This window comes from Megalops cyprinoides, chromosome 12 (assembly GCF_013368585.1).
Source record: "Megalops cyprinoides isolate fMegCyp1 chromosome 12, fMegCyp1.pri, whole genome shotgun sequence".
Lineage (NCBI taxonomy): Eukaryota > Metazoa > Chordata > Actinopteri > Elopiformes > Megalopidae > Megalops > Megalops cyprinoides.
Window position 1 is genome coordinate 20,225,908 of NC_050594.1, and position 27,347 is coordinate 20,253,254.

A 27,347-nucleotide genomic window follows, 5' to 3' on the forward strand; every position below is an offset into this window, starting at 1 on the left:
TGGGGGCCTCATGGGAGAGTGGGCTGGAACTCAAGGATGTGCGGCTGAACAGTGTTTGGCCCAAGCGGCAAAATTCTGGGGCTGGTTCCTTCTCAGCAGGGGCATCTCTGTGTCCCACGTTACACAACCGGTGCAAGGCCTAAAAGCAGAAACGGGGGGTGAGGTGAGGACAAAACGCATCCTGTCCATCAGCTTTCCACATTATTGTCCATGAGTATTACTGGGGTTTAGGGGGAACTCCAGTCTTCCAGTGTGTTGTTTTGACCACCACAGCATGTAACATTTACGGGAATCATTGTTTGACCAAGGATAGCCAAGGGGAGGCTCTGAATGAGCTCTGAAGGTGTATCATGTTCTGTATTGGATTCCACCTTGCAGCTTTCTGGCCCTCTTGGGAAACAGACCTGGTAAGAGATTATTTACTTGTAGCCTATATTCACATGCGCATTACATCTGTTCTGATCTCTGGAATGATAGCCCCCTATGATGAACCATGTGCAGCTCATGAATTCTTTGGTGTATAAATTACGTCAGTTTGTTTTGTTTTCAGAGGTCAGTTCTGGAAAAACCCATGCTTGCCATTTTTGGAGATGCACAGCTGTTTTCAAAAATTGGGTCCTCCTACCTGGTTGTCGATCTCCATTATTGAAACTTTCAAGAAAATCCCGTCTTGTATGTATTGAAACGTCTGTCAGTATTGGTATTTAAACAAAAAGGCAGATTGACAGCTTAATTTGACCTGAGATCATAATTTGGCATCATAACATTATGAGCAGCATTTGGTTTCAGATCTGTTCCAAATAATTAACAGAGATGAAACCAGCAGCAATAACCCCCCCCCCCCCCCCCCCCCAACAAATTTTCATGATCCCATTACACCATCAAAGACGAACATGCAAGGATTCAAACACTTCTGATTCCGTTTGCTTTTAATGTAGAATCCACGTTTTTAAAAGGATCGTACGCACAGTATCGAGCTTTCAGCTCGTAACTGATATCCTATTACAGTCGTCATAGCCCTGCTACTGATCACCCCCTCATGTAGGGTTAGAGACGCAGGGTGAAACAAAGTGTGGCGGTTCTATCGACGTATCAAACAACGCATCTTCAGCGTGAAAACCAGAGACGCATTTTTGTCTTGACTTGGGCGAAAAGTCACCTCCATCTTTTCATCGGCTTGTGCGAAAATATCTGGAAATACGTTCAGAATTCTTAGAGTATGCGCCACGGTCCACTGTCGTAAATTAGCGGAACCACACAGGGGTACCCCGAAGCCAAAATGTGACGTTTCCCTGAGAAAACCACACGGCTGCACTCTCACATTTTCATGCAAACATGACTATAAATGTTTTACGAGGAGGGTTATTTTGAGGAGGTAGTATTTTGATTGCCGGTAGTATTTACTCCTGAACAGTCTGGTTTCGTGAGAGTCGTCTACCCGCTATGAACGGCTAACCCCAGCGCAAGGGCAACTTGTCTCTTTAATCAGGCGCCTTGATTGAGCAGAAAGGGAATTCGAAACGGAAGCACATTTCCAATTATAACAAGAACGCTTCTCACTCTCTCTATACTCTCTCTCTCCCACCCTCTGTTTTTCTCCCTCTCCCTCTCATTTTCCAGGGGAGGTCCCAAGGAACGGGCAGACCTCCCCAACCTCCCTCCCAAGTAGAACACTTGGTTTCTTATTTTTGTTTACAACCTGCAGCAACCGCATTTTACCCCCACACACAGATTGCTGCACAGCGCAGTGAGCTCCGCAATAACAGCCAAGATCCAGAGAATCAGCCAGTGCACGCAGGATTTCGACTAGGTCTCCGAGATTGACTAAAGCACCATAGGGGTCTGGTTTTTAGCTATCGATATACAGAACATATGAAACATTCGTGACAGACACGTAGCTATTTAGCTCATAGTAAAGCAGTGTAGCAGCTGCGATTCTTTAATAAAACGGTCTATCAAGAGAACCCGAAGGTAACAAACACTCACTGCAGCCTCTCGCGGCATCACAAAGGATCCGATTGCTACTACCCCTATTTTACACACCTTCGTTGTCGCTCTCTCATTCTTGTCATGGGTAATTTTATAATTTACCTTTAAAAAAAACTCACCGCGTCTTTGTGGGTTATTGTCCTGTCAGGCGGGCCTCTGCGCCATCGATTCTCACTCAGCGGTCTTTTCAGATGCTAAGAGAAGGGGGGTAGAAGGGGGGATTGGGGTGGGTGAGAAACAAGAGTGAGAGGAGATGAGAACACAAAGGTAGAGAAAGAGTGGAGCGATGGGGCTGAGCCGCCGCTGCGTCCTTCAGTGGTGAAGGGGAGATGGGGATGCGTGGCTGGTCGGATCTCTAACGCAACCTACAAACGCTTCAAAAATCCCCGCTCTCACAGAAAGCTCTATTATCTTTGCACCGCAAATTCACATTATGCTAATGTGAATTCAAAACCCAATGAAAACATGCGTCTTCTAAGATCTATTTCCAGATCCTCCAATTTCAGCCTCCCTAACCTGCCGTTTTAATGATACAGATAACTGCTCTCAACCTTTACAGCTCAACAGCAGTCGCGCCCAGACTATACCACATCGCTTTGCGAATACCAGTTAAAGATACTGATGCAAAAAGCATCTTGAACCACACATATTTCGAAGCATTTAGGCAGTGTACAAAATGCAACATACCTAATATGCATTTTGGTATGAAAATGACTTCAAATGGATTCAAGAAAAAAAGACTGATATAAAACGCACAATGAGAATATGGTTCTAAAAATATGATGCAGCTACAGGTATAAAACATAAACAAAACAAATCAAAGCCAAGGTATAAATAGGTGAGAATCATTGGGCTTCTCCCGCGAGGTCCGTCATGTGTGAAAATCAATATCTCTTTTTCGTGCAACGAGAGGTTCTTCTGTCACGCGATTGGCCGATTCGGAGATGACTGACGGCTGGTGTTGTTTAAAATTGCGAGAGGGGCCGGATTTATTATTATTTTGCATGGGAACCGCACAAATAACGGTTTCTTACAAGATGTTTCTTATTAGGCTGCATGTGAAAACTGCTGTTTTGCAGGATCTTATTTACACTTGAAAGTCGTGCAGAATTCTACACAAGAGCTTGGTACTTTGTGGTAGTAGTACTTTTAAGATCTTAGTGCATTGCTCATAGTAAAGCATGTTGAGTTCTGTGTTCATGCATTATTCTTTCTTATTTACCTTCTTGGAGAAACATGTTCTAATATACAGCTTTTGTGTTAGATATTCAAACTTTCTCCATAGGCTACATTGTTCTCTGCACCCAAGGTGATTCTTATTAAAAATTAAATTGCCTATGTATTTATAAAGAAATAGCATGAACAATGTTAAACAGTTCAACTTTCCATTGCCCTCAAACACTGTTACAACATATACATTTATCTTTACAAATCTTGAGAAAGGTTATGCAAAAATAAACATTTATGACTTTTAAGTGAAAGTTTACTTTTGACAGCAGATAATCTTTTGAGAATTGTCTCTAAGTGCTCTTTAAAAACAGCAGTGCCTTTTATAGCTGCTTGAAACCCCATGAACCCTCATAATATCTCCTTAACCATGTTACATTTATTATTAGGATTATCAATATTTCTTGAATACATTTTTTTTTCAAAAACATTTGTCCTTTGTAAACATTTGTAACAAAACATCTACTTCATGTAGACTAACCCTCACTGTGATAAATAGGCTTCACAATGCCAAAACACAATTAATCTTATTGACTATTCTTCCTGTGCGTGTCACCAAAAAAATTTTACAAATATAGTTTCACGATAATCCAATGGATGGTGCCTTTGGTTAACAAAGTTAGCTCTGAATAATGTTCATGATGACATCAAGTAGTAGTTTTTCATATTCAACCATTAACTACAGTATGTCCTGACTTAACATCCCTTGAGAGGTACAGAGGGTCAACGGATAACCTTATGGCGGAAATTATACGTAAAGGCAACCCAAAATGAAGGTAGGGAAGTGGTACTGTAACTTGATAAAAGCATGGTGGGGTCATCATGTGGGACAGCATGAGCCTCTGCTGCTATACGTGGCAGAGCAATTTGTGATAGTTATCCTGTCACTGCATCCTTCTGTGCTCAAGAGCAGGACTACTTAAGAGAGGCCAAATGATCGTATTACCACTGACACACTCAGAAGTGGGGAGGGATGCAGAGTTTGGGCATTCTGTGGCTGGTCATAATCTAACCCTGTAAAGACAGTCATGACTTCTTAGTTCCTGATTGAGTAGCCATTCTCAAGAGAATTAATTTTCTACCCATGGAGGCTTAAGGTTTGGTGGTCACTGTCAGTATGACAGTGATTCAAGCGTGAGTTTTGGGCATTCTTTCATCATGCCAGCAGATTAAACCCCAGTGCATTATGAATGATGACATTCAATGCAAGTACAAAACTGAAAATTCTCACAAATATAGATGTCTCCCACTTGAGTGGTCTGACCCCAGCTTTATACACTTTTTCCATCTTACTTTCAAAATTAAAATGTTTATTACACCATCCCAAATAATTTAGTTACTGAGACAATTGCATGATTTAGCAAAATGTAAAATTTACAAAAAACATCTGAGGTATGTGTGTCTGAGGCTTTTTCTACTAGTTTGTGGAGGTGGTTTTTGTGAGAAGAATATCAGAAAGTGAACTCACATAGAATTTCAAAGTAAATGACTCACAAGGCAGGGTCATTTAGTGCAATTTACCCTTGTTCAGCATGAGACCAGTGTGATTGAAACAAAGTTGCTCCAGGTTTTGTGAGTCAGACTTGACTCTAGCAACTCCCCTCCTGTAGCAGGAGGGAGAATGAGCTACTCCTTATCCACAATTTAATCCCATATGGCCTGTGACTCAGTCACCCGAACCTCTACTCCTTGATTTCAACTGTCAAAGTCTGCTCTGTCTGTAAGCAGTGGTTTTGAAGGTAAGTGTCTGTAGGCTTGAAGTCAGGTATGCCTGGGTTGGCAGAACTGAACTGAGTCTTATTGTTTATTAGGGAATGGGACAACTCTTGGTTACAAACAAGGAAAGCAGGGCTTATTATCCTGTTCTGGCAGTCTGCCAAGGTGAAGGGATACTCTGACCACAAACCCAGACAGGAAGTGTTTGTTAACATTGGACAGCAATCTGCCTCAAACTGTCTTTGGGAGCTCTTATGTTACCTTAATCCACCCGCTCGCCTTCTCAAACCTTGCCCTCTAAACTAACTGGACAAAGTCCTGTTTTTATATCGAAATATAGCAGTGTTTCTCAACCCTGGTTCAACACTCAGTGTGTAAACTGGTTTTCACTTCTCCTGATCTCAAGTAATTACGTTTGAGCTTTTAGAGGACTTACAACCATTTGCTGAAAAAATCCACCAAAAATCAGCGACAACAGTAACTTACTTTTTAATTACAATTATAAAAATAATAAAGGTCCATCTGTTTCAAGCCTAAAAAAAAAAGTCTTAATTTTTCATTCACAGCCATCTTCATGGACACAATACCTCTACCAGTGCCAAAACACACTCATCTGCTTGGGCTGGATATTTCATTTACCATCTGCTGGACAGACAGAACACATTTACTACATTGCTAAAATGGCTTTTAACATCTTAGGTTCTATGACATGTTTGGTTGTCACTAGTGAGACCCACCTCCCTCACAGCCTCCATCCTGGGTGGTCTTTTGGGCTAGTGAGGGGACAATTAACCCTACATTAAAGAAGCTTAAGTCTCAGAAGCAGACTCGTTCTCTCTCAGACAGTACAACCCAGTTCACATGGTGACCCAGTTCAGATAATTTAATGTAGTAAATTCTCAATGAGCACTGAAATTAGATAGTTCAATTAAAATGGAAGGTGAGGACAAATGGCAGATATCACAGCAGAGGTGCACTTAACATCTGGACTCCAACAGCAATGAGAGAGGCATGCTTTGTGTAAGGACACAAATGGGGGGAAAAAAACACTACGAATTCATTTTTTTAAACTCCTTTATCTATTGTAAACAGAAAACAAAGAGAAACATGTTCATTGAGGGGCAAAAAAAGTTAAATATAAAAACAAAAACCAAAATTCAATTGTTCCCACCCCCAACCCTCTTTAAAAAAAAATCTTCCTTTCATTAAACCGACCAGTAACTACTTTTATACAAAGTGTTCAGCACATCACCCCCTCCCTCGACCACCACCAGGCCCTCCCTTTAAGGGGCTCCATCACCACTGCTTTATTTCCCCGCCTGCTGGGCCTGGCGACGCAGGAGAACGTAGATCTTCTCCTTGATCCAGTCCTTATTGTAGGGTTGGTATGTCTGTGTATCCGCCCGATACCTGAGGGGAAAGTGACAGACATTTTATTATCCAGAGCGACTTACATAGGTTAGTTTTTTTTGTTTTTTAAACAATGTTATCCATTTATACAACTGGACATTTTACCGAGGCAATTGTAGGTTAAGTACCTTGCCCAAGGGTACAGCAGCAGTGCCCCAGTGGGGAATCAAACCTTAACCATTATGCTACACTGCTGCCCCACATTTCACACCTACAGTTTACTAAGAAAGCCTACCCCAGTTTTACTCTTGAGAACAGATTTGACATTTGAGAGATAAGAAGAATGGCTGCGAAGAGCTGACGGTACAAGCTGTGTGCAGGCAGTCAATGAGACAGTAAGAAACACAGAGTGTAGAGGATGCTTTTCTGAACCAGCTATGAAATGACTAACTGCTGTTTTTCCACCTATGTCTCTGAACACAAACGAAATCTGAATTGTAAACCATTCCATATGTAAACACAACTTGACTTGAATATTAGTAGGTAGCTGTGAGACAACTGAATAAACTGGAGGAAATTTTTTTGTTTATTCTAAAGAAAGTTAATGTCCAAAAATGTCAGTCAGTCTCTGAATACATCTAAAACTGAAATCGTAATGTTAGGATTGAGGTACAAATACTTCAAGGTATTACTTTTAAGCAATTTGCTTAGAAATATCTCTTTCTGACAGTTTAGTGCTGCCTCACAGCACAGAGCCCATCTTCAGTTTGTTAAAGACAGTGGAAAGACAAAATGATGGAAATGGCTCTTTCATGAATGCAAATCAGAACTTGGTATGACATGTTGCTGTAAGAAGTATCCATGTGAACAAACATCATTGAGGGCTATTAATTTATAAAGCTGTCAGGCCAAAAGGAGGGTGAATGACCCCTTTATGACAAGGAACACAGGTGATTATATGTACTTTCTTCTGCCAGTTGCACACAGACCCAAATCAGATGAAACACAATGCCGAGTCTCTCCAAGAAGTGAGATGAATAAATAAGCAGACTTACACCAGGCAGCTAAGGTCTGCCAGGTCATCAATGAAGTCAAAAAGTTGACTGATGTCATATGTGATTGAAGGACTGTTTGGATTCATCCTCTTCAGGTGTTCCTCATACATTTTACACACACCTGTGGGGTGACACAAGCATGTGTGTGTGAGAAAAGATTCTTTTCAATCACTGCATAGGGAAATAATTTGCTTCTAAAAATGTGCATTATATAACCATATTCAAGAAGAGTCATTTGCTAAAAATTTACACCAGATCAAATATAGGAATCGTGCAGTGTAAATTATTAGTTACATATGTCAACTATATTTTTATACAACGAATTTCCTGTTTCCTTCTTTCTTTCGTTCAGAGTGAGGGGGACCCTTTCAGATTTGATTAACGTACCTTCCATGCACTCATTCACAGACTCATAATCAGCGTACGTCCTCCCCTCTGGCCTCTTGGTCGGCTGGACCAGCAGAATTGTATGAGACTGCAAGACAGATAGCACATTAATGACAATAGTTAGTTAGCTAATATTAGTTTCACATTGCCCAACTAATAACAGATGACTTTACTCGTATTTCTAAAACATCCATATTTCAGCAGCGATAAAACCTTGTCCAGTAGGGGCACTCTACGTCTGGGTACGCAATCGTTAGCCAGCTGGGTAGCAGGGTTACACTAAATTGCCAACAGATTATTGCAGGCGCAGACGCTTTCAGAATTTTGAATTGCATACAAGCTCAGGTAAAAGATAATGAATTGTTAGTTCGTTAACCCAAGCCTAACTAGCTATTTTTGCTAGCTAAAACTGTAGTTCGCTAACGTTTGCTAGCGACACAAGCTGGTAAACAGGGGGGCTTCGAAAATGTCCCCACGTTACAACTGTGTACGTATTCACAGTTGCCTTGAAATAAGGTTTCAGGTAGCTGGCTACCATCCCCCCTCTGAAGTGCGACAATTAGCCAACTTTAGCCCCCAAGCGAAAAGCTAAGCTTTGTTATTTAGACTAATTTAGTTAGTGAAATACTAGACAATAACTAGTTAGCAACAGCAACACAGCTGGTTAGCTAGCTAAATATAGGGCATGCCGCAATCCAGATGGAATTGTTTTCAAGCGCAGTAACTAACGTTAAGCGACTGAATGAAATGTGCGATAGCTACCTACCGAGGTTGCTATGCACAGTCTCACCAACAAGCAAGCCAGTTAGCTAATTTGTTAAACACCATGCAGCCTACAGGCGCACAGGCCACGCTAGGTAGCTAGCTAACACTTCCCCCAGGTTTCCGTACTTAGCTACTGATAGCTAGCCTAGCTAGTCAAAAAGCGAAGCGCATTCTTTTCACGCTGCATTTCGCTACCTTCTCTGCGACCAACGTGTTTTTTCATGTTTAACCAAAGGTGGAGACTTATTTACCATTTTGCAATAATTTCAGGGATGATCGTGGTCTTTTTGCGCCTTGCAATTCACAATCCCAACGTAATCGCAGAAAGAACTAGACGGCTACTTCTTCGTTGGTGAATCCGAATGAGACCGTACCCCACCGGAAGAATAACTAAGGAAGTAGAAAGCTGAGGTCAGGGGGTGTGGGCAGAGTCTGCAGGAATGAATGTACATTGAATGAAGAAAACAGCAGAATAATAATGAGTGGATAGGGCACATATTTGTATAGTAACATACTGCGCACTTCTCTGATTACAAAAATTAATTATTTTATTTTCAACGGATAACTTTTATTGTCAATTGATTATATTCAACATTCAACGAAAGACACTAACCGGAACTTCTTTTTCTGGACCAGGAAGAAGCGCAGGTTGGGTTGTTTCTCTTGTGATAAAAAGCATAGTGTGTCTTTGTATAAAGTCGGGAAATGGAGTGTACAAAACCACAAATCGAGAACTAACGAAGAGACCAGGTATTCCTTAGTCTGTTATTTTATTAGCAGGCAAATACTAAAGGCTCATTGGTACTCATATTTTATTCTTGGAACTCCATTTTCTTAAAATGTTTGTAAAATGTAGATTGTTTATCAGTACATTTAGATTTAGACATAACTTGGCAGGATGCTCGGACCTATAGGACTTATGCTCATAGCCTAATTTAACACCCATGGTTCACATGGAACAGCCAATAGACTAACTTTTCTGGGAACTGCTTTGGAAATCCCTTTTCTTCAAAACATGTCCAACAGTCATCATTGTGAAGAGGAGTCATGAAACTTGGTTTATATGTTTGCCATATAACAAGAAATATTGTAATTGCAATCTGTATCTCCTCCTTGCCTATTTGCTGTATTGAAATGAATCTTTCATTAGCCTTCACGAGTCACTAGAAGTTTTATTAATTAAAACTTCTTATATTAAAAATTTAAACCATAAAAGCAAATCAAATTAAACTTTGTAGTTTGTATATAGTAAGTATATAGGAAGTGTTGTCACATGAATGACATGCAAATTCCACCATATTGGATGACTCCATTGATTTATTGTATCATTTTTCCCCATGTTCTTAAAAACAGCAAGTATCAGAGAATTCAATTTTTTTACACACACTGCATATATTTCAAGGAAACCTTTTTGTAATTCACCTCTACCACTCCACTATTTTTGTAGTTAGTTACTAGGGTGGGAAACACCTGTCATTTGAGTCCCCATTTGAGCTACAGCTCAAATATTGCAGAGACCCATAACCTGTGGCGTGGTTGCCATTTTCTTATGGCACTTGGCATATTTTGGCATACTTGGTATATTTTACACTTTTGACAAGCTATGTTTGAGCTAGTTAGTCTATATACTATTCTGCTTTTTGTTCAAGCTGATTGTCTGTTAGCTTGTTAAATAAATCTGATATGTCTCCATTTGTCAATTGGTTGAAACACAATATTGAAAATTTAAATAATCTGAATGGAGCAACATCACTGCATCTTATGAGCTGATATGATTTCTTCCACACTGAAAATAATTACATATGTGTCAATTCTGTCGAAGTGTATGTTCAGTGTGAATGCAGCTACAGGACCACAACTCTTCCTTGTCCAATCAATGATTTCTGAATATGCTATACAGTCACAGGTTGGTGTGCCCTTTCCATTCAGAATGAAGAACACAGTTTGCATAGCTTTACCTGAAGCTAGCATAAATTAGGGTGTTCATCAATACATATGGCAGATTCAGAGACCAATAACTGCAGTTACTGGAACTACAGAATCTATGATTATGTTTTTTCATCTTGACCATGAAGTTTTTGAGGATAGGCATGTTTTATCTCTTTTATGTATTAGAAGGTCTATATAAGCATCTAGGTCAGATGTTCTTACTTATGTCCGCCACTCCTTCAATAAACAAGTATATGTGAATTACTCCTTCGCAACACTTGATACACAGAGAATTGTAACAGGTGATGTTCTCCTGGTAAAGGCTCACTGCCTTCCTCATCATTCGCAATGCGCACTTGTCCGTGATTGGTCTAAATGCAACACATGGGGGTATTTACACCAATCAGCAGGTGCTATTGTGAGAGAATTGCAAAGAAACACACGATCGGAACACCGTTTAAGTGCGCGAACGATCGAAGAAAACAGCCTCCGAGATTCGGCCTATCTGCGGTCACACACCCGGTGATGTCATGTTAGGATGCTGGGGTGGGCGGGAGAGGAAGTACCATAACCGGATGAGAATTTATGATTTTCCTAAGTTGTGGAGTGAGACTGAGCGAATGAGAACAACAATCAAGAGCCGAAGTGTTTAAAACGTGTTCATGCAGAGTTCGGGCAACAACCTTTCATATATACAAGGAACAACAGCAGCTTACGCACCTTACTGTTCAACGTAAGAACATTGTGTGAAAATAAATCTATGGCTAGCTACCTTATTAGCTTGCTAGCTGGCTAGCTAGCTAGCTAACTATCTCTAGCCAGCTATCTGGACTTGTACGAGCTCGAAAAATGGACGCGAGAAATTGTTGTTTAGCTAACTACATAGTCACATACCTTGTTAGCAAAAGTGCGTCCAGTCCGGCCATCCCGCAAGCTATCTGGTCAGCGGACCAAAATGTTTTGATGGTTATTAGCTAGTTAACGTTAGCTAGCTAACTCCATACAGTGCGACTAACGTCAGTGGAAATTAAAGCTAGATAATTACGGATAATAAACTAAGGCAGCCCACAAAACTCTGGACGGGAATAATGTGATTAGTAGAAGCCCGTTTGTGGGAACTGGACTACAGCTACGCGTGGTTGCTACAAATGGTTAGCAATAGAGATGCTACAACTAATGTTAACGTAGCTTTATTACCATTAGAACTGTTGCAGTGATCTATGATTTAATTAGCTAGCTTAATTAGATTGCTATTCCTTGTTAGCCAGCTAACGGATCTGAAATGATATCTACTAGCTAAGAAGCAGCGAGGTAGCTGTGCCAGGTAGTTATCTGACGTTCGTTTATGTGGAAAATTCAGTAACTGATCGTGTAGTTATCTGTAGGCGATAGCTCATACTGAAATAAATTACTTGATAATACGTGATTACTGGCATACTTTATAGAAGATTTAATTTTATTGGTTGAAATATATAGTGTATATCTGTGTTTCTTATCGTGTTAGGACATAGAGGTGTCTTTCGCAATATACAAAAACTACTTATAATTTCAACTTTACTCGCCTTAATTGCATACAGAGACGTGGCAAGACAAAACAAATATTTTGGTATTTGGGGCATTTTATTTTTATAATACGTCTATTTATGTGTGTAATTTGTACTTGGCAGTAACAGTCTAATTGGTTGTGCATGAGATAATACAATACTGTCTTGACGGCCTCGATTATACTGATGGGTCCTAAATTTTACGGGTACCATGCTGCCCATACTCATTCATAAATACATTCCGTACAATATCATGACAGACCACCCCTTTCTTACCTTCAGTAATGTACCCAATATCCAAATCCTCTCTACCTTTCCTGCTCAACCATGCATTCATGCCGGTCCAGTTGTTAGTTTTGGTTGTAATAGTTTAATGTTAATCTTTAACTTTGATATTCCATTTGTTATATTCAGAGAGGATTGTCATGCTAGTTAAACAGTCATATGTGAAATCTTGGCATTCATCTGTCTTCATAATCTTCATTTTCATCAATCATCTATTATTGCAGTCTGGAATGTTTTTAATGCAAAATTTTGTATAATAATGCAACTTCTGTTATTAGGTTTGAAGAGCTTGAATTGTATGTAAGAGGAAGAGGATAACCAGCTGTCCAATGGCTGACTTTGTCGAAATAACGCACAACAGTGTGGTGAGCAACATTCAGAGTTGTACTTGTCTGTGTGTGTGTCTGTGTCAGTGTCATTAATCTTTTGAAGTGAGTCAGGTACAATGGGATGTAGTCTTTGTCTGGAGACCAGGAGATATGGGGTTTACTCAAAGGCTGGGCACAGTTAGGCCTGCTGATTGGAATGTCTGTCATCAAGTACAGTCTGTGGCCAGTGCGCCAGTCCCATTCAGCTGTAACATGCTGAATGTTGCACAGTATGATGAGGACTAATCTGATGATGCAGACAGACTGATGGCACATTCAGAAGCACATGCACACAGTTTCATCTTCTCACAAGCGTTATAAGGTGTGGCTGAAAGAGGGGAGGCAAAGTCCCTTCATGATGTAATTTGGGACAGTTACAGAAGTGCAGAATACTGTACAATGGGTACATACTTTCAGCGGCTCATCATGTACTAACAGATGTTTCTGCCAGTTTTCTGAGTTTGAAAGCCAGGGTTCAAGGCACAACAGCCTTTAAGGCGAATTGTAGGCCTTTTCCTTTGTTCAGACTTCCTAGAGGTTAGCCCCTCCCTTCTTATCTCTGCCAGCAGAGAGCTTGTGGGTGTGTCATACAGACACAGGTATGTGGAGTTGTTCTGTAGTGTTATTGAGTGGAGTCAAAGGCCTCCTGCCTGGGCACGCCTCACTTTCAAGGCACATGTATTTACTGTACAGACTCCTGGGACAGACCCATAGTGACAGTGCCCAGGGGAAGAAGAGGAGACTGGGTCAACGTGTCCCTTACTTCCTAGACCTGGAAGCAGTCAGAGAGATAATTCTGCCATTTGAATAAAATTGTGGTGTGACTTGTACGTGATATGATGTTGCTGAACTTCATATGAAATTAAATAATCGTTAGTGGCGCTAGTAAGTGGTGTTGCGCATTCCTCTTGCAGTGTCTCCAGTCCCCACAGCAGTTGAATGAGGGAACAGAGCCACATCGGCACCCCGAGGCACGGGGGCCCGAAGGGAGGGGTAGGGGGGAGACGGAGCTGAACGGGCAGCCCCCCACCGCCCGCCCAGCTACCGCTCAGGTAGCAGACAGCGAGGAGGACGAAGACGAGGAGCTGACGCTGAAGTATGGCGCCAAGCACGTCATCATGCTCTTCGTTCCCGTCACGCTCTGCATGGTGGTGGTCGTGGCAACCATCAAGTCGGTCAGCTTCTACACGCAGAATGACGGGCAGCTGTGAGTAAAGGCGGCAGAGGGGTGTGGGGGGGTGTGAGGGAGGGTGACGCTGAATGGATGCGATGCTAGAATGGCATAGTTAATAACGCACCTCTGGGGCTCTCAAGTGGCTGACCGCTGAATGCAAGCTGAGTCCTGTGGCTTGGGTTTTGAAACCGTGTCAGTTTCCTAATATATCACTGGCAGTTACAAAATGGCGTTGCATAAAGGGGGAAAAAGTAATGCACTTTATTTATACAGAACCTTTCATGCAAAGCTTGTGGCCAGTGCTGAACAATGCTGAAACGAAATCAGTCTACAGACAGATGCACGTGTTAAGAACAAATGTAAAAGGATAGAAAGAAATCAAAATTAAACAAAAACAAATTTAAAATGTAATGAAAAGAAATATGAGTAAGAGCCAGTTAAACATAAAAACAAGGACTGGGGACATAAACTTATGTGAGATGATGTGAACAATTAAAAATTAAATAGATTTTAAACAAATTAAAATGTAATAAAAAGAAACATGAAAAAACAAAAAGAAATAAACAAACAGACTTTAGTATAGCAGCTGGTGCAGTTACTCTAAAAGTCCTCTAGATGGGACTAAGGCAACAGCATGGCTACTTTGTCTGACAGGCGTCTGAGTTTGACTTGTGATGGTTCTAACCCATGAAAATAACAGTGAATGCTGGTGATAAAAGTGTCGTTAACTGCTGCTCATTTTGCACAGGATATACACACCTTTCCCTGAGAACACCGAGACAGTGGGGCAGCGCGCCCTCAACTCCATCCTCAACGCTGCCATCATGATCAGTGTCATCATCGTCATGACCCTGGTGCTGGTGCTGCTCTATAAATACCGCTGCTACAAGGTGAGCTTTGTTGTTCTGTGTGGTGAGCGCTGCAGCCTCTCGGGATGAAAAGCTGTTGCTCCTCTAGATGAGCACTACTCCAGTACTGCAGTCACTGCTCTCTTAAGGTGCACCTAGATGCCAGTCATGTTTTAGTCCTGCATGGCCCTCCCTACTCCCCTTAGGGAGGGGGCTTGTCCCAGGAAACTCACCTCGCTCACGTGAAGCAGATGGTCTCAAAGGAAAAAGATACAGGATCTCTCTTACTGCGTATCATTCTCGGAACTGTTAAAGTGGAGTTTCCCATCACGACTGCACTGTGTAAGGAGCAGCCAGCCTGCTAAAAACATGTCTCTTCATGCATATGTTGATCGATGGTTTTTAAAAAAAAAAAAAAAAAAAAAACTCACTTGCCATCTCAGCCCAAGTGATTCTGGGAACTGGAATGGTGCCATGTGAAGCTCTTTCTAGATTCCACTGAAACTCCAGTGTTGTGATGACCTGGAAACCTGTTAAAGCATAACATGAGCAATTATCCCCAGGCCTCTTCCATTAATGGGGGTTGTCTCATATTATGCCTTCTATGGAGGTTTAACTAAGACACTGATAATGCCTTATTGGGGCGATATGTGTTAAAGCACCTCTGTTTTAACATTTTTCTTTACTGTACACTTCATTTGGCATCCAAATTAAATGCAGAAAATTATCTTGAGCAGAAAACCCATTGGTTTCTTAATTTCTACTGACAGCATATTCTTGTGTAAGGCTTTTTCCCCCTCCAAGAAGTGAGAAGTAAGTGGTTACTGAACTCAGACTCCTTGCAGCAAGTCAGCATTTTTACAGTCGACATGGGCTCTTCAAGCATGTTCAGGTTGCTTGGACGACCAATTAACTTATGTTTTTATGGGGTTGTTATTTCATGATATTTTGGCTGGAATGGAGAGTGATACCTTGAACATCGCTGCTTTCTGCCTCCAGTCCCCGGCAGGAAAAACAAGCAAGTTTGAGCCCCTTTTCTCTATTTGAATGTAAAATGCATCTGAAAACTTCATTTACCATAGACTTGGTCACAAAACCACAAAAGAATTTCAAATGACCATGTTTTGTAGTTAATTCCAAATGACTCTTCAGTATGGATTCTTACTGTGGTGATGGTGAGAAACCACATATTGATGTATAAAATGGCGTTGTGTTTTACTGATACTTTGGCGTTGCTTAGTGGTAGTGCAAAGTGGGTTTTGACTGCATGTTGTCCAGAGCTACAATTACAGGTTGTATATATGCATTCGTTAGAACTGGTTTACTTCTGTCTATGCTATGCGCATGCATACAGGTAAAATAAGGAGTGAAACACAACACTAATGTCTGCTTCCCTTTCAGGTGATAAACGGCTGGCTCTTCATCTCCTCGCTGCTACTGCTCTTCTTCTTCTCCTTCATCTACCTGGGGTGAGTGCGCTCCTCTCTCTCCCTCTGCATTCACCTCTCTCAGCTTGTTACATGAAAAATAAATGCATCTTCAGTTATGCTATTTGTTTGGTGGAATGTGTTGTCCTTATGTTGACATGCATGGCGTAATGAGGTATTCAAAGTGTCACAGCTTGAGAAATTGTTTTGTGTGTAGTTCTTTGCATTGTGTGTAGATTTTCATGTCATCTGAAATGTTGAGAGCTGATGGGAGTTGTGTAATGGTGCTGAGTGTTAGGAAATTTGTTTTTATTTGAAACGTTAGCCTTAAATTGGACTTTTAATTATAATGGCATGTTCAGTAGTGCAACAGCAAGTGTGACGCCCTTGTCTCTGTTGTGGGCAGAGAGGTGTTTAAGACCTATAACGTGGCCATGGACTTCATCACGCTGGCAGTGATCATCTGGAACTTCGGCGTGGTGGGGATGATCTGCATCCACTGGAAGGGCCCGCTGCGCCTCCAGCAGGCCTACCTCATCATGATCAGTGCCCTCATGGCCCTTGTCTTCATCAAATACCTGCCCGAGTGGACCGCCTGGCTTATTCTCGCCGTCATCTCTGTCTACGGTGAGAGGAGGGGGTGGCTGGCCGGCTGGCCAAGTCGGTATTAACTTAGCGAGAGAAGCCTTCATAGAGTCGGCTACCATTTGAAATCTTGTCTTCATCAGTTTAAAAAACCAAACGATTAGAGTGGACGGACCTCTTCACAGAGGAGGAATGACAACACAAAAGACATGGAAGATCATGGCATGGTTAGCCATTTTACAGTTGATTTACAATTGCTTGTTTGGTGTATTGGTTATGTTATTGTATATAAGTTACTAAAGTGTGATTCTCTGTGAGGTAATATAAGGGTTTTAGATCAGATTGAAATAAAATTGATGTAAGTCAGGTTGATGTAAATCAAAGCTAATTGCAGCTCAGTGGTTTAGACAATCTTTAAGAGAGTGATGGCTCCGGAAGAATTGGAGGACAGGAAGTAAATTAGGAAAAAGAACCCAGCTTAGATAACAGCTTTAAACAGGAAGAAAACTCTTCGATTGGAGCTGTTCCGGAAATTATTTTGATTAGAGACAGTGAGGCACCCTGCAAACAGTTTTCTTCTGCTGTGATATGCTGCAGGATTCAGCCTTGAGTTTGATGCACATTAGCCTTTCTACTGGTGTGTACATTGTGCAGTGTTAAAGTGTGATTCTGAAATTCAAGGGCCAAGGGTGACTTCAGTTAGCTCTGGATAAGAATAAGCTCTTATGCCTTCTTCTTTCTGTCATGGTCGAATAGTACTGCAAGCTGTTCTCTGGAACATCAGACATAGTTCACCTCATAATTATTGAGATGACTGAAGCAAAAAAAAGAGCTAGAGGTTTCAGCCAACCATAACCTGAGTTGTATGCTTGTTGAACTGTGGACAAGAGCCAGTGATTTGAAATTGGGGCTAATGTTAGTTGAATGAGTGAATGTTGATAAAATTTCTGCAGAAATCTTGCTTAGAAATGTATTTTATGTATAGAGGTTACTATCATGTATAGAGGTTACTGTCACCATGATGTGCATGGCTGGGCATCAAACAATTGTGCCACATTTGTGCTAAATTATCAAATACTGTAAAAAGTTTGTCAAGGTTGTGTGAAAAGTGCATGTGGTAACTATTGTGGGAATGGGTTATGACTCAGGGAATAAGTATTTTACATTTATCTAGGCTCTGTGCAGATTAAATGTTCCACTTTAATCAGTGTCAGGCAACGCCATGAAAAGGCACACAAAAGTCATATGCAGTCACCTTATTGGGATTGTCTGAGTAAGGGGCAGTGATCAGCACCTTCAGCATGTGTAATGTCCAGTCCTGATGAATGTGCTAAGTGAGTGACCGCTGTTCAAAAGACACATCCATTTTGGGCATGGCTGTAGGCTTACAGCTACGGGAACTAAGATGTGCACATCTGCAGACGAAGACCAATAAGAGCAAAGTCTGACTGGTGTTTTGCAATGCTCCTTAGAGTTGAGCAAGAATGAGAGTAACAAGACACAGCATTAGTTCAGATATGGTGTCAGACTGGAAGTATGCAACTGTGGGCGATCATCGGTAGGTGGGGGGATATCCACAGTTATGTCAGTCAGAAGATGAAGCGGGGCTGTTAAAATTATGAAACACTATGTAAATATTCATTTAAAACAAAACGGACAAATGGAAGTTGGAAATAAATAGGGTACCTACTTGTTTACTAGCATTTAAGACGTTAGACAACTGATGCAGTCACACTGTAATGCAGTCACACAGTAGTAAAGACTCTAGTAAGGAAAGCACTATGGAGAACTGTAAATACACAAGGGGTAAGACACCTATGACCAGGAAATTTAACATGACATTAACATCACCTTTTGACTGTTTGACCTGAGGATCTGTGGGTTGTGGTGCTGTTCCTGACTGCAGTTTGAAAATCTCTCAGGAGCCTACATTACTCATGTGACGTGAAAATATATAGGGTCTGGGACAGCAACGACAGCAGCATCTGTGGGGCGGTGTAAATGAAATAATGTGCCAGAGGTCTCTCTGACAATGCCCTTAAAAATGTGACATAAATATCCAGGAGTCATCACTTGTAGAGGGGAGGTTTTATTAGTACGAGGCTAATGACAGTATTCTGTGAGAGCCTACACTTGGTGGAAGGATGAAAGCCAAACTAGAGTCTTGGCCAGCTCAAATCAATGATATCCATGTGCTGATAGCATTATTCTTTTATTAGGTTATTTTTGTACTGTGGTATGTTCCAGGCTGATGGCTTGACTCAGGAGGGAATTTAAAACTCATATGAGTGATAGAACTTTCTATTCTGTTCTGTCTTATTTACATTCTTAAATACATCAGGAGCCATATAAGGTTCTTAAGGTTCTGGATACAAAAGAGGTAGATATTTGAGTCACATTTTATTGAAATCAGTGGGCAGTTGGGCTTCGGAAAAATCATAAAAAGACTTATCTGACCTTGGAAAAACTTATGTGACCTTGGCGTTTGAACTAGCAATGTGACTACTGACAAAGCTGTGGGTACCAGTGAGGAAAACGTCCACGTCAAGTGTTCTGTTGAGAATCTATGCATAATTGGCTGTGTTAGCGATGGGGAAACAGGAGAGGCTCTGATTGAAATGCAGAAGAATGGAACAGATGGATCAGTGGGGCAGAAAAACAGGACCGTAACAATAGGTTCACCGCAATTCTGGCACTAAACACTAATTATTTAGAAATAAACCCCCAGGGAAAGTTCTTCTTTTCGTATGCCAAGCACACACCACCAAGCAAATGGCTCTTACAAGCCAGATTTATAATTGCTTGGTATGTGCCACCAAATGCTTTTTCGGCCATTGTTTTCTCAAAGAACGACTAGATATGCCTCAGAAGTGCACAGTTGGCTCCCGAGTGTGGCGGAACAAACTGGCTTCGTTCCGCTGGGGTCACGGGTGGGTACTTCGGTCGGGGTTTCCTCGTCTCTGTGCTTCGAGTTGCTTGGATCCCCCAAGCGTCCACTTCACTCTGGTACACCGTGTGCAAATAAAAATAGCCATTGGCTGCATTTGAGGGTATCTGAGGATTGCCTGTGCTTCATTCAGAGTTCCTGCATGAGTACAGTGATTGCTGGGGTGAGCTAAGGCAAATGTACACCTGCCGATCTCAAAACAGGGTTGCATAATAGGAAAGACGAAGCATGCAAAGCTAAAGGCACAGTGATCATATGCGGAACAGTAGTGCCGCTGCTGGTGTTAAACTTGTTAAAATTTTTGATTCTCATTGGCCTGATGCCTTTGTGTTACATTAACTATGTTTCTGCCTCCTCAATCCCAGACCTGCTTGCAGTGCTGTGTCCCAAGGGTCCCCTTCGTATTCTGGTGGAGACGGCGCAGGAGAGGAACGAGCCCATCTTCCCTGCTCTCATCTATTCCTGTGAGTCAATGGCCCAGGCCAGCGCCGTGGTCTGCACCCTCTGGCTCTCACACCATGATCTGTCGCCTCCATTCTTGAACATGCCAAGTTGTTTGAGGCACTAAAATTGCATAAGAGCCAACTCATTGGCGATTGGATGGCTTGAAAAAGTGATCAGACCTTAAAATCCATGTCAGTTGGGATCCAGAACCCAGCTTAGCAAAACCAAGTGTTTTTGTTACAAGCCCTATTGTATAGAACACCTATTGTGTTATCTGTGCACTTTGTATTATCTTTTCGCTGTGGTCCTGTTCCATGGTGGAAGTGAAGACGCCACTCTGTCAGATTCTGGTCACTAACTGCATTAGCCTCAAACGGATGTGTGGCCAGTGCCCGTCTCAGTGTACTTACAGTATAGAAATAGGCCCTAATGCGCTTAATTGAATGCACCAAAAGTGGAAGTGCCTGAAAATTAAGAGCCACTGAAGGAGGTACAGGAGTAGACTCAGCACCTCTCACTCTCACGTGTGTTGTTTGTCTGTGTGCTCCCCTTAGCAACCATGGTGTGGCTGGTTGGCATGGCAGACAATGGGGAGAGCAGGAAGAACAACACCTCCACCTCTGCAGACGCTGAGAACCAGGGTGAGTCCATGGCAGGGCAGGGCATGCTAGGCTTACAGCACAGCAGTTGTGCCTTAACTTTACCTCTCTGACGCTTACTGCCACATATTTCAGTCTGATAACCGTATGCAATACCAGTAGTTTTCCTGATGTGCAGCAGCGTCGCGGAGCCCTTCCTGATTGCTGAAATGTCTGTGGCGCTGGTTTTGCTATGTGACGCTTTACCGCCGCACGGTTTTCCCAGCCCCGCCCCAGCAGAGTGAGGACGACGGGGGCTTCACGTCGGAATGGGTGGGGCAGCAGGAGCACCAGCTGGGCCAACTGCAGTCCACCGAGGAGTCGAGGCGCACGGTCCAGCAGATGCCCTCCGCCCGACCGCCCGCAGACCCTGCCGACGATGAGGAGAGTGAGTGCTGAGCTGTGCGGTGCTGTGCTGTGCTGAACCTCACCTGTGTCCCCTAAGCTAACGTAGCCTGCCCTTGGCAAAGGTGTTTTTGCGAATAATGGTGGTTGTGATTATTAATTTAGTAGTAGGTTAGGCTGGGGAACACATGCTGAGGAATTGAACTTGAGATCACAGGAAATCAGGATCAAGGCTGGTGCATGATTTGCTTACTAAGTTGCTTGGATCTGAGGAGCTTCTAGGATATTCCTTAACTTTAATGAAATGTTTCTATCCTTGAGGCCACCAGATTAACATCTGAAGCATGTGTGTGTTCATTTTGGCAACATGTGGAAACAAAGCTGGCAACAGTCTTTGTGGCTGAATGGGACGGAGCAGCAGGGTTTCAGCCCTGGCAGAGACTTTGTGCTGAAATGCTCAGAGCGCTCTTTGGTCCTTCATCAAGAGAACGGTGTAATTGCCAGTGATGGATGCCAGTGGCAGTGTGACCCCACCCCTCACCTCACCCACAGTTCTGAATCTTAGAGAATTCCCCTCAAGAGTTTGTCATGTTTAGTGTGTAATTTTCTCCTCTCTCTTATCTGAGCTTTATGTGTGTCTGCATTTCTCTGTACTAGAGTGTAACATGTCTGGCATAGGTCCTGAGGCCATTATAAAATAAAGTATATATATTTATTGGGGGGAGTAGTCATTTGTGAAAAGTACTAGGCTTCACTCATTCTGCCTCACCTACTGTGTTTCATAAATATGGGGTAGACACCTCAGTTTGTAGAGTAATTAAGGGGACTGAGAAGCCTGTGGTTGAGTGGATATGTGTTCATACAGTCATAGAGCATGCTTTGTTATGTACACCTAGGGGGCGTGAAGCTGGGCCTGGGAGACTTCATCTTCTACAGCATGCTGGTGGGAAAGGCTTCAGCGACCGCCAGCGGAGACTGGAACACCACACTAGCGTGCTTCGTTGCCATCCTCATTGTGAGTGACGTGCTTCTCACCGCTGGAACACCATGTCCTGTCCTTTCCCCAATACACCATACTTACTATGTCCTCACCTCTCTCCGCTTCATTACTCCACTCACCGTCCCCTATCCACATTGCTCTCACTTGCTCCTCTTTGAATATGTATCCCCTCCTACAATCCTCACATCCACTCACTTCCCACATGTCCCTCACTCTTAGGAACAAAAGCCTATTCTGTGCTATTTGTTGAATCATGAACCTATTTTTAAAATGACACATTTAAAAACACTAATCTTTACTCACTGTCCATTATGGGGGGGGGTACTGATAACCAAAAAATTGCTGTTATTCTCTCCCTCGTCACCTCTGCCTCCCTCACTCACCTCCTTCCCCTCTTTCCTCACAGGGTCTGTGTCTCACCCTGCTCCTCCTGGCCATCTTTAAGAAGGCCCTTCCTGCCCTGCCCATATCCATCACCTTTGGCCTCGTCTTCTACTTTGCCACGGACAACCTGGTTCGGCCCTTCATGGACCAGCTGGCTCTGCACCAGTTCTACATTTAGCCGGATCCCCTTCCTCCTCATTCACCCTTGTGCTCCGTTTGATTCCACCACTGAGGACTTCTGCCAAAGGCCCTGTGACTCACCCATCCTCACAGGGGTACATGGGGGTACCTCTCCCCCCTCACCCCTCCTGGGCTGGACTGGACTAGACTAAATTTTGTTGTATTTTTTTGTGCACGGAAGGGACTTTCTTTTGCTCACCTCGATTAACTTTTCTTCTGTTTTGCGAGTCTTAACCATCTTTTCTGATTTTTTTTTCCTTTTTAAATTTGGTGTGCATCCTTTAAGAGAGGTTTGTGATCTTCTTAGGCCTCCAGCTTGATTGGTGCTGAGTAGTGCAAGAGAACTGTAATTGCCTCTGAGCACGATGCTGAACTGGTTGAGCTGTCAGCGTTTCTGACAGTAAAACTGCAAATAAGGGATGTAATAAAGCAAATGGCTAAAATCCTTTAACTACATTACAAAATACCATGTATATCTCACCTGGAACATGATCTTTTTTTTTCCTGTTTAAATGAACTCCATCCTAGGTTTGTGAACTGGACCATGCTTGTCCATATGGCAGAGGTGACTTTCTTCTCTAGTCCTTTGAAACGTGTGAATACACAGTCAGCAAGCAGCATTGAAGTTATTTTAAGCCTAAAATACAGAGAATTTGAACCACAGGGTAAAGGATGTGTGTGGTGGGTTAGCCAGTGAAGGTTTGTAATGAAGTGGGTGTTTGAAGAACGGCCGAGTGTGTATGTCTGTGACCTGTGTGAATTTTTGTAGTTTTAAAGTCCCATTTGCGGTCTTTTTGGGTTTGTCCATATTTTTCAGGAGGATTTAGACTCCTTGTTGCCTCAAGGCTGCATCTGATTGGATTTCTGTACTGTTGGTACTTAAAAATAGATGCAGCCAGATCTTGCTCTTTCACCGCTTTGAAGGAGCACAAGGAAGCCTTGACTCTCTCCACCCTTGGGCTGAGAGGGTAGATTATGTGGTGTCATGTGTAAATACTCTTCAGACAGACAACTCACAGCAGAGAGAACAGACACTCCAGGGGAGGGGAAATGTTGAGATTTTTCTGCGCATTGATGGAAGACTGGCTTGTGTCTGCCTGCAGGTCTTCCTCTTGAAGAGTGGTTCCTCTCATTTTAAGACTCATTCATTTCAGTAGATTTGGGATGTTATTCCTTTTTTTCTTACCGTCTCAATGAGTTTCTTCCATTTTGTAAGTTGTTGGAAAAATTGTTAAATAAAGGCGACGCATGAGCAGTGGTCTCTCTCTGCACCATTTAAACCAACTCCATTTTGTGCACTTGTGTGTGTTTGTGGACCGAGTGTTCTTACTGATGTGTCCATTTTGTGCCATTATTCTTAAATGTGTAGATATTTGTGCCACAAGTTTTTTTATTTATAGCTTTGTTATGTGTCTGGCCTTGTCCGTAAAACTAATTATTCCGAAGCAGTCGGCTCTGGCTCTACACCTAACCCGTCAAAAGTGAAATACAACAGGACTAAAGTGCCATAAATTAACAGGTAAGTCTCATCATTTATGTGTAGGGAGTGTATTTATGAGAGAAGTCCTTGCTTATTTGAGAGTTTAATTTTGAGTGAGCAAAATTCAACTCTGATTATGCTTTGCTTATATTATTGCACTATGCAGGGGGTCTCTCACATTAGTGTCCCATCCTGTTGTTTTCAGTGAGGGTTGCAAGATTTCAGAATTAAAGCAGGCTGAATGGTCAGGGTCATCTCTGCTGTTTTTTTTTTCTTTTTAGTTATTGTTGATCACTGAGGACAGCATTGCATTAATCCCTTTGCTCATGATGATTGCATAAAGCACAGCTTATCCCAGTTTGATGCAACAGAACTCTCAGACAGAGGGAACGTTGTAGAAATTCCATGGAATATTGGTGCGCAGGCATTTTGTAACGATCCCCTCTGCCAACTGGCTGACAGAGTGTGATTGGCACTCTGCCTAGAACTCTGAAGGCATTACTGTCACCATGGGGACAGCTTGGCCTTACAGGGAACGACTGTGGCTCTCAAAGGTAATTGATTTGAGGCATTTAGCTTCATGCTGTGCTTTCACAATGGAGTCCCATGGTGCTGTCCTACCTGTGTCCAGGCTCTTCTTGCGGTGTAGGTGGAGGAATCTCACTTCTCCAAAGGGTGCCACCTTAACCCAGAGCCCTATGCTTTTCTGTTAGGTAGCTGAAGAACTGCCGGTATTTAAATGTGATTTGTGGTGACAATTGTGCGTAGCTACTTCTCCATCCTAGTCTGGGCAAAGGGTTAATACAATGTACTGCTGTGTGCAAGAGTGTTGGGAGGGAGTTAATTGTCATTCACTCAAGCTCAAGAGACAGTCTACATCATAGTCTGGGTTTAGCCCTTGTCAGCATGGGCAGCTCCCAAGATAGGTCCTGTAACGGGAGTGTTGAAGGTAAGAGAACAAAGGAAGAAAAAGCTAAGGTATTGAATATTTAGACTGGTGGTATCCTGCTTTTAAACCTTAATTCTTTCTGTCACGCATTTCTTTGCTTGTTTACACGCGTTTTTATTTACCCCCTGAAGAACGAAGGAAGTTACTGCACTCCTTTTTGAAGACAGTGTGAGAGCAACATGATGGGGGTCTCTAGGCTGGACTGATGTGTATTGCTCAGAAACTGTCTAGAGCCACAATGAATGAGTAAATGTCTTTTGGCCTTGGACTTCTGTCAGATGAATCCTCTAAGCAGTGCTGTGAGGAAGAGGAAGATGCTGAGGGAGTATTTGGACAGCCAGGTGAGGAGTGCGGAGTGAGGTCGGCCTTGTTAGAAGTTGGGCAGTGGAGGTCACAATGTAGGAAGCAGGAGGAAGGCAACTGGTGCAGTTGAAGCATGAGAACTGAGAGGTGACTGAGAAGTACAGACTGCTGGCCTAAGACACGAAAGGGACAGAGGCCTCCAAATAGCTGCAGGCCACTAAGTTCACCTTTGACGCAAAGGAAATGCACAGTTACAAACAATTGCTATTTCTGAGACAACAGAGAGAGGGGGTGGCAGTGTGTGCTCATTTACTGATTGCAGAATGGTTGAAGGTTTTAGATTATGGCTTCTGGAAGAGGAAGTAGAGGAAGTGGGAAAGAAGGAATGCTTGTGGCAGACTGTTAAGAGGAGGGACAGGGGTAGCGTGGGGTAGCGTTCAGATATGACCGTGTTTTTATTTAGGGCAAGTAGAGAGCCAGGATAAAGTGAAGGTTTTTTTTTTTTTTTTTAAAAACTGGTTAGATATAATGATTTTGGCTTAAGATTAGAAGTGTCTTCTGTTGGCAAATATGAAGGTTGTGGTTTATGGATGAACAGAAGGGTCACTGGACTATTTGCTACTTATCAGAATGTGTTCACTGAGAGTCCAGAAGAGTTGATGTGATTGTGATGTGATTGAAGTCAACAGGGGCCGAATTTGCGTCCAATTTTGTGTCACCAGATCACTTGACCAAGTCAAGATGGTCAGAGACGGCAATGAAATCAAATGTACAGCCATTTCCTGAAGTACCTAAACATTACCTTCCTTGGAAGCTGGGAGAATCTGTCAATGTACTGACAATGCTTTGTCGGTTTTGAGGATGTTGTGCATCTGCACACTGCAGACAGGAGAAACAGAACCACAGACACCAAGGGGTCATGGGCTGCTGTGCTCCTGTCCTGGGATGGACAAACCAGGTCCCTGAGGAGAGAGCACATGGAGAAGAACATGAGAAGAGAGGATGAGCACTTACAGATGGATGAGTCAGGACAGTGAACATGTCACGCACACTTACTGACAGGTAGTGCCAGGTGACTTCCTACAAAGACTGCAGCTTTTCTTCATGGGGTGCCATCCAAGCTCTAGTGAAAAGACAGTTTTTGAAAAGTGTGAGTGTGAAACTTAGAGACAGGGAGACTTTTGGTTACTTCACACTTTCATCCTTTTTTTTTTCTTTTTCTTCATCAGCTACACATCTGGATGCACCCTAAATTGTTTTGGCACGTGTCTAAAAGAATCATCATAAACGTCTGGAAGATGCTGAGTATTGTGCAAGTTGTGTCAAGTGACATGATGCATGTGATGCTGGCATAACTGGAACTATGTATTAAATGCATCTTTGGTTAAAAATGCATATTTCCACATACCATGTGGCTTTCCATAATCGTTTTATTTTCAAAAGAAGAGCTGAAGATGGGACCTGAATGTTCCCAAACATTCCTGTCTCGTTAAAATAGGAAGGCGGAGGCCAGTCTCCTAAACTTAGCCGACTTCTACGGTTTCACATTTAGAACCCACAACAGCCCCTTTATTTAATTGGCTAAGTGCTGTTTTTGTATCGGTCGTATAATCTATTCGGACTTTTAGTGGTGGCTTTGCGAAACTTGATTGATATACATAAAGCTTTATTTTTTCAGTGTAGATTTCCTTTTTTATTCGTTTTCATGAATCGCACCCTGATGAAAGCAAACAAAAATATTTTCGGGAAGTAAAAGTAGCTAGCTCCCTTTCCTCTTTCTGTGGCATCCGTTGCTTGCAACATCAGTTGGCCCCCTGAAATGATCAAGTGCACACTTCTCAGAACAGTGGCGCTAGCGCGGGATTCAACTCCTTTCAGATATGCGTTCGTCACCTCTAATTTTTTATTAGCCCTCAGTTTGTTTATGTTTATGTTTGTTTATATTTTTACATTTTAACAGGCAAAATACGTGTTTAATTTTAAGTGATTCCAGGGGATATCCCATTTCTTCGATGCTTGGGGAGACGT

At 42.4% G+C, this 27,347-nt stretch overlaps 2 protein-coding genes and 1 long non-coding RNA gene across 3 annotated transcripts; 1 reads left to right on the top strand and 2 right to left on the bottom strand.

Annotated features, from left to right (window-relative positions):
- Positions 1-7: 7 nt before the first annotated feature.
- LOC118787164 lies at positions 8-2,772 on the bottom strand. Its single transcript, XR_005005364.1, has 3 exons — positions 2,677-2,772; positions 2,109-2,183; positions 8-139 (listed from the first exon to the last, which is right to left on the bottom strand). It is a non-coding gene; the product is annotated as an uncharacterized LOC118787164 (long non-coding RNA).
- Positions 2,773-6,028: 3,256 nt separating this feature from the next.
- On the bottom strand, positions 6,029-8,854 carry erh (ERH mRNA splicing and mitosis factor). The gene is made up of 4 exons (XM_036542890.1): positions 8,741-8,854; positions 7,725-7,812; positions 7,338-7,458; positions 6,029-6,342 (listed from the first exon to the last, which is right to left on the bottom strand). Exons 1-4 carry the CDS (start codon positions 8,741-8,743, stop codon positions 6,240-6,242), a joined length of 315 nt encoding a protein of 104 aa, XP_036398783.1. The 5' UTR covers positions 8,744-8,854; the 3' UTR covers positions 6,029-6,239.
- A 2,141-nt stretch (positions 8,855-10,995) lies between these two features.
- Positions 10,996-22,809, top strand: psen1 (presenilin 1). Its single transcript, XM_036542342.1, has 11 exons — positions 10,996-11,151; positions 12,526-12,612; positions 13,530-13,822; positions 14,538-14,679; positions 16,039-16,106; positions 16,471-16,691; positions 19,962-20,060; positions 20,595-20,681; positions 20,905-21,066; positions 21,920-22,038; positions 22,430-22,809. The coding sequence occupies exons 2-11, from the start codon at positions 12,577-12,579 to the stop codon at positions 22,583-22,585; spliced, it is 1,383 nt and encodes a 460-aa protein (XP_036398235.1). The 5' UTR covers positions 10,996-11,151; positions 12,526-12,576; the 3' UTR covers positions 22,586-22,809.
- Positions 22,810-27,347: the final 4,538 nt, after the last annotated feature.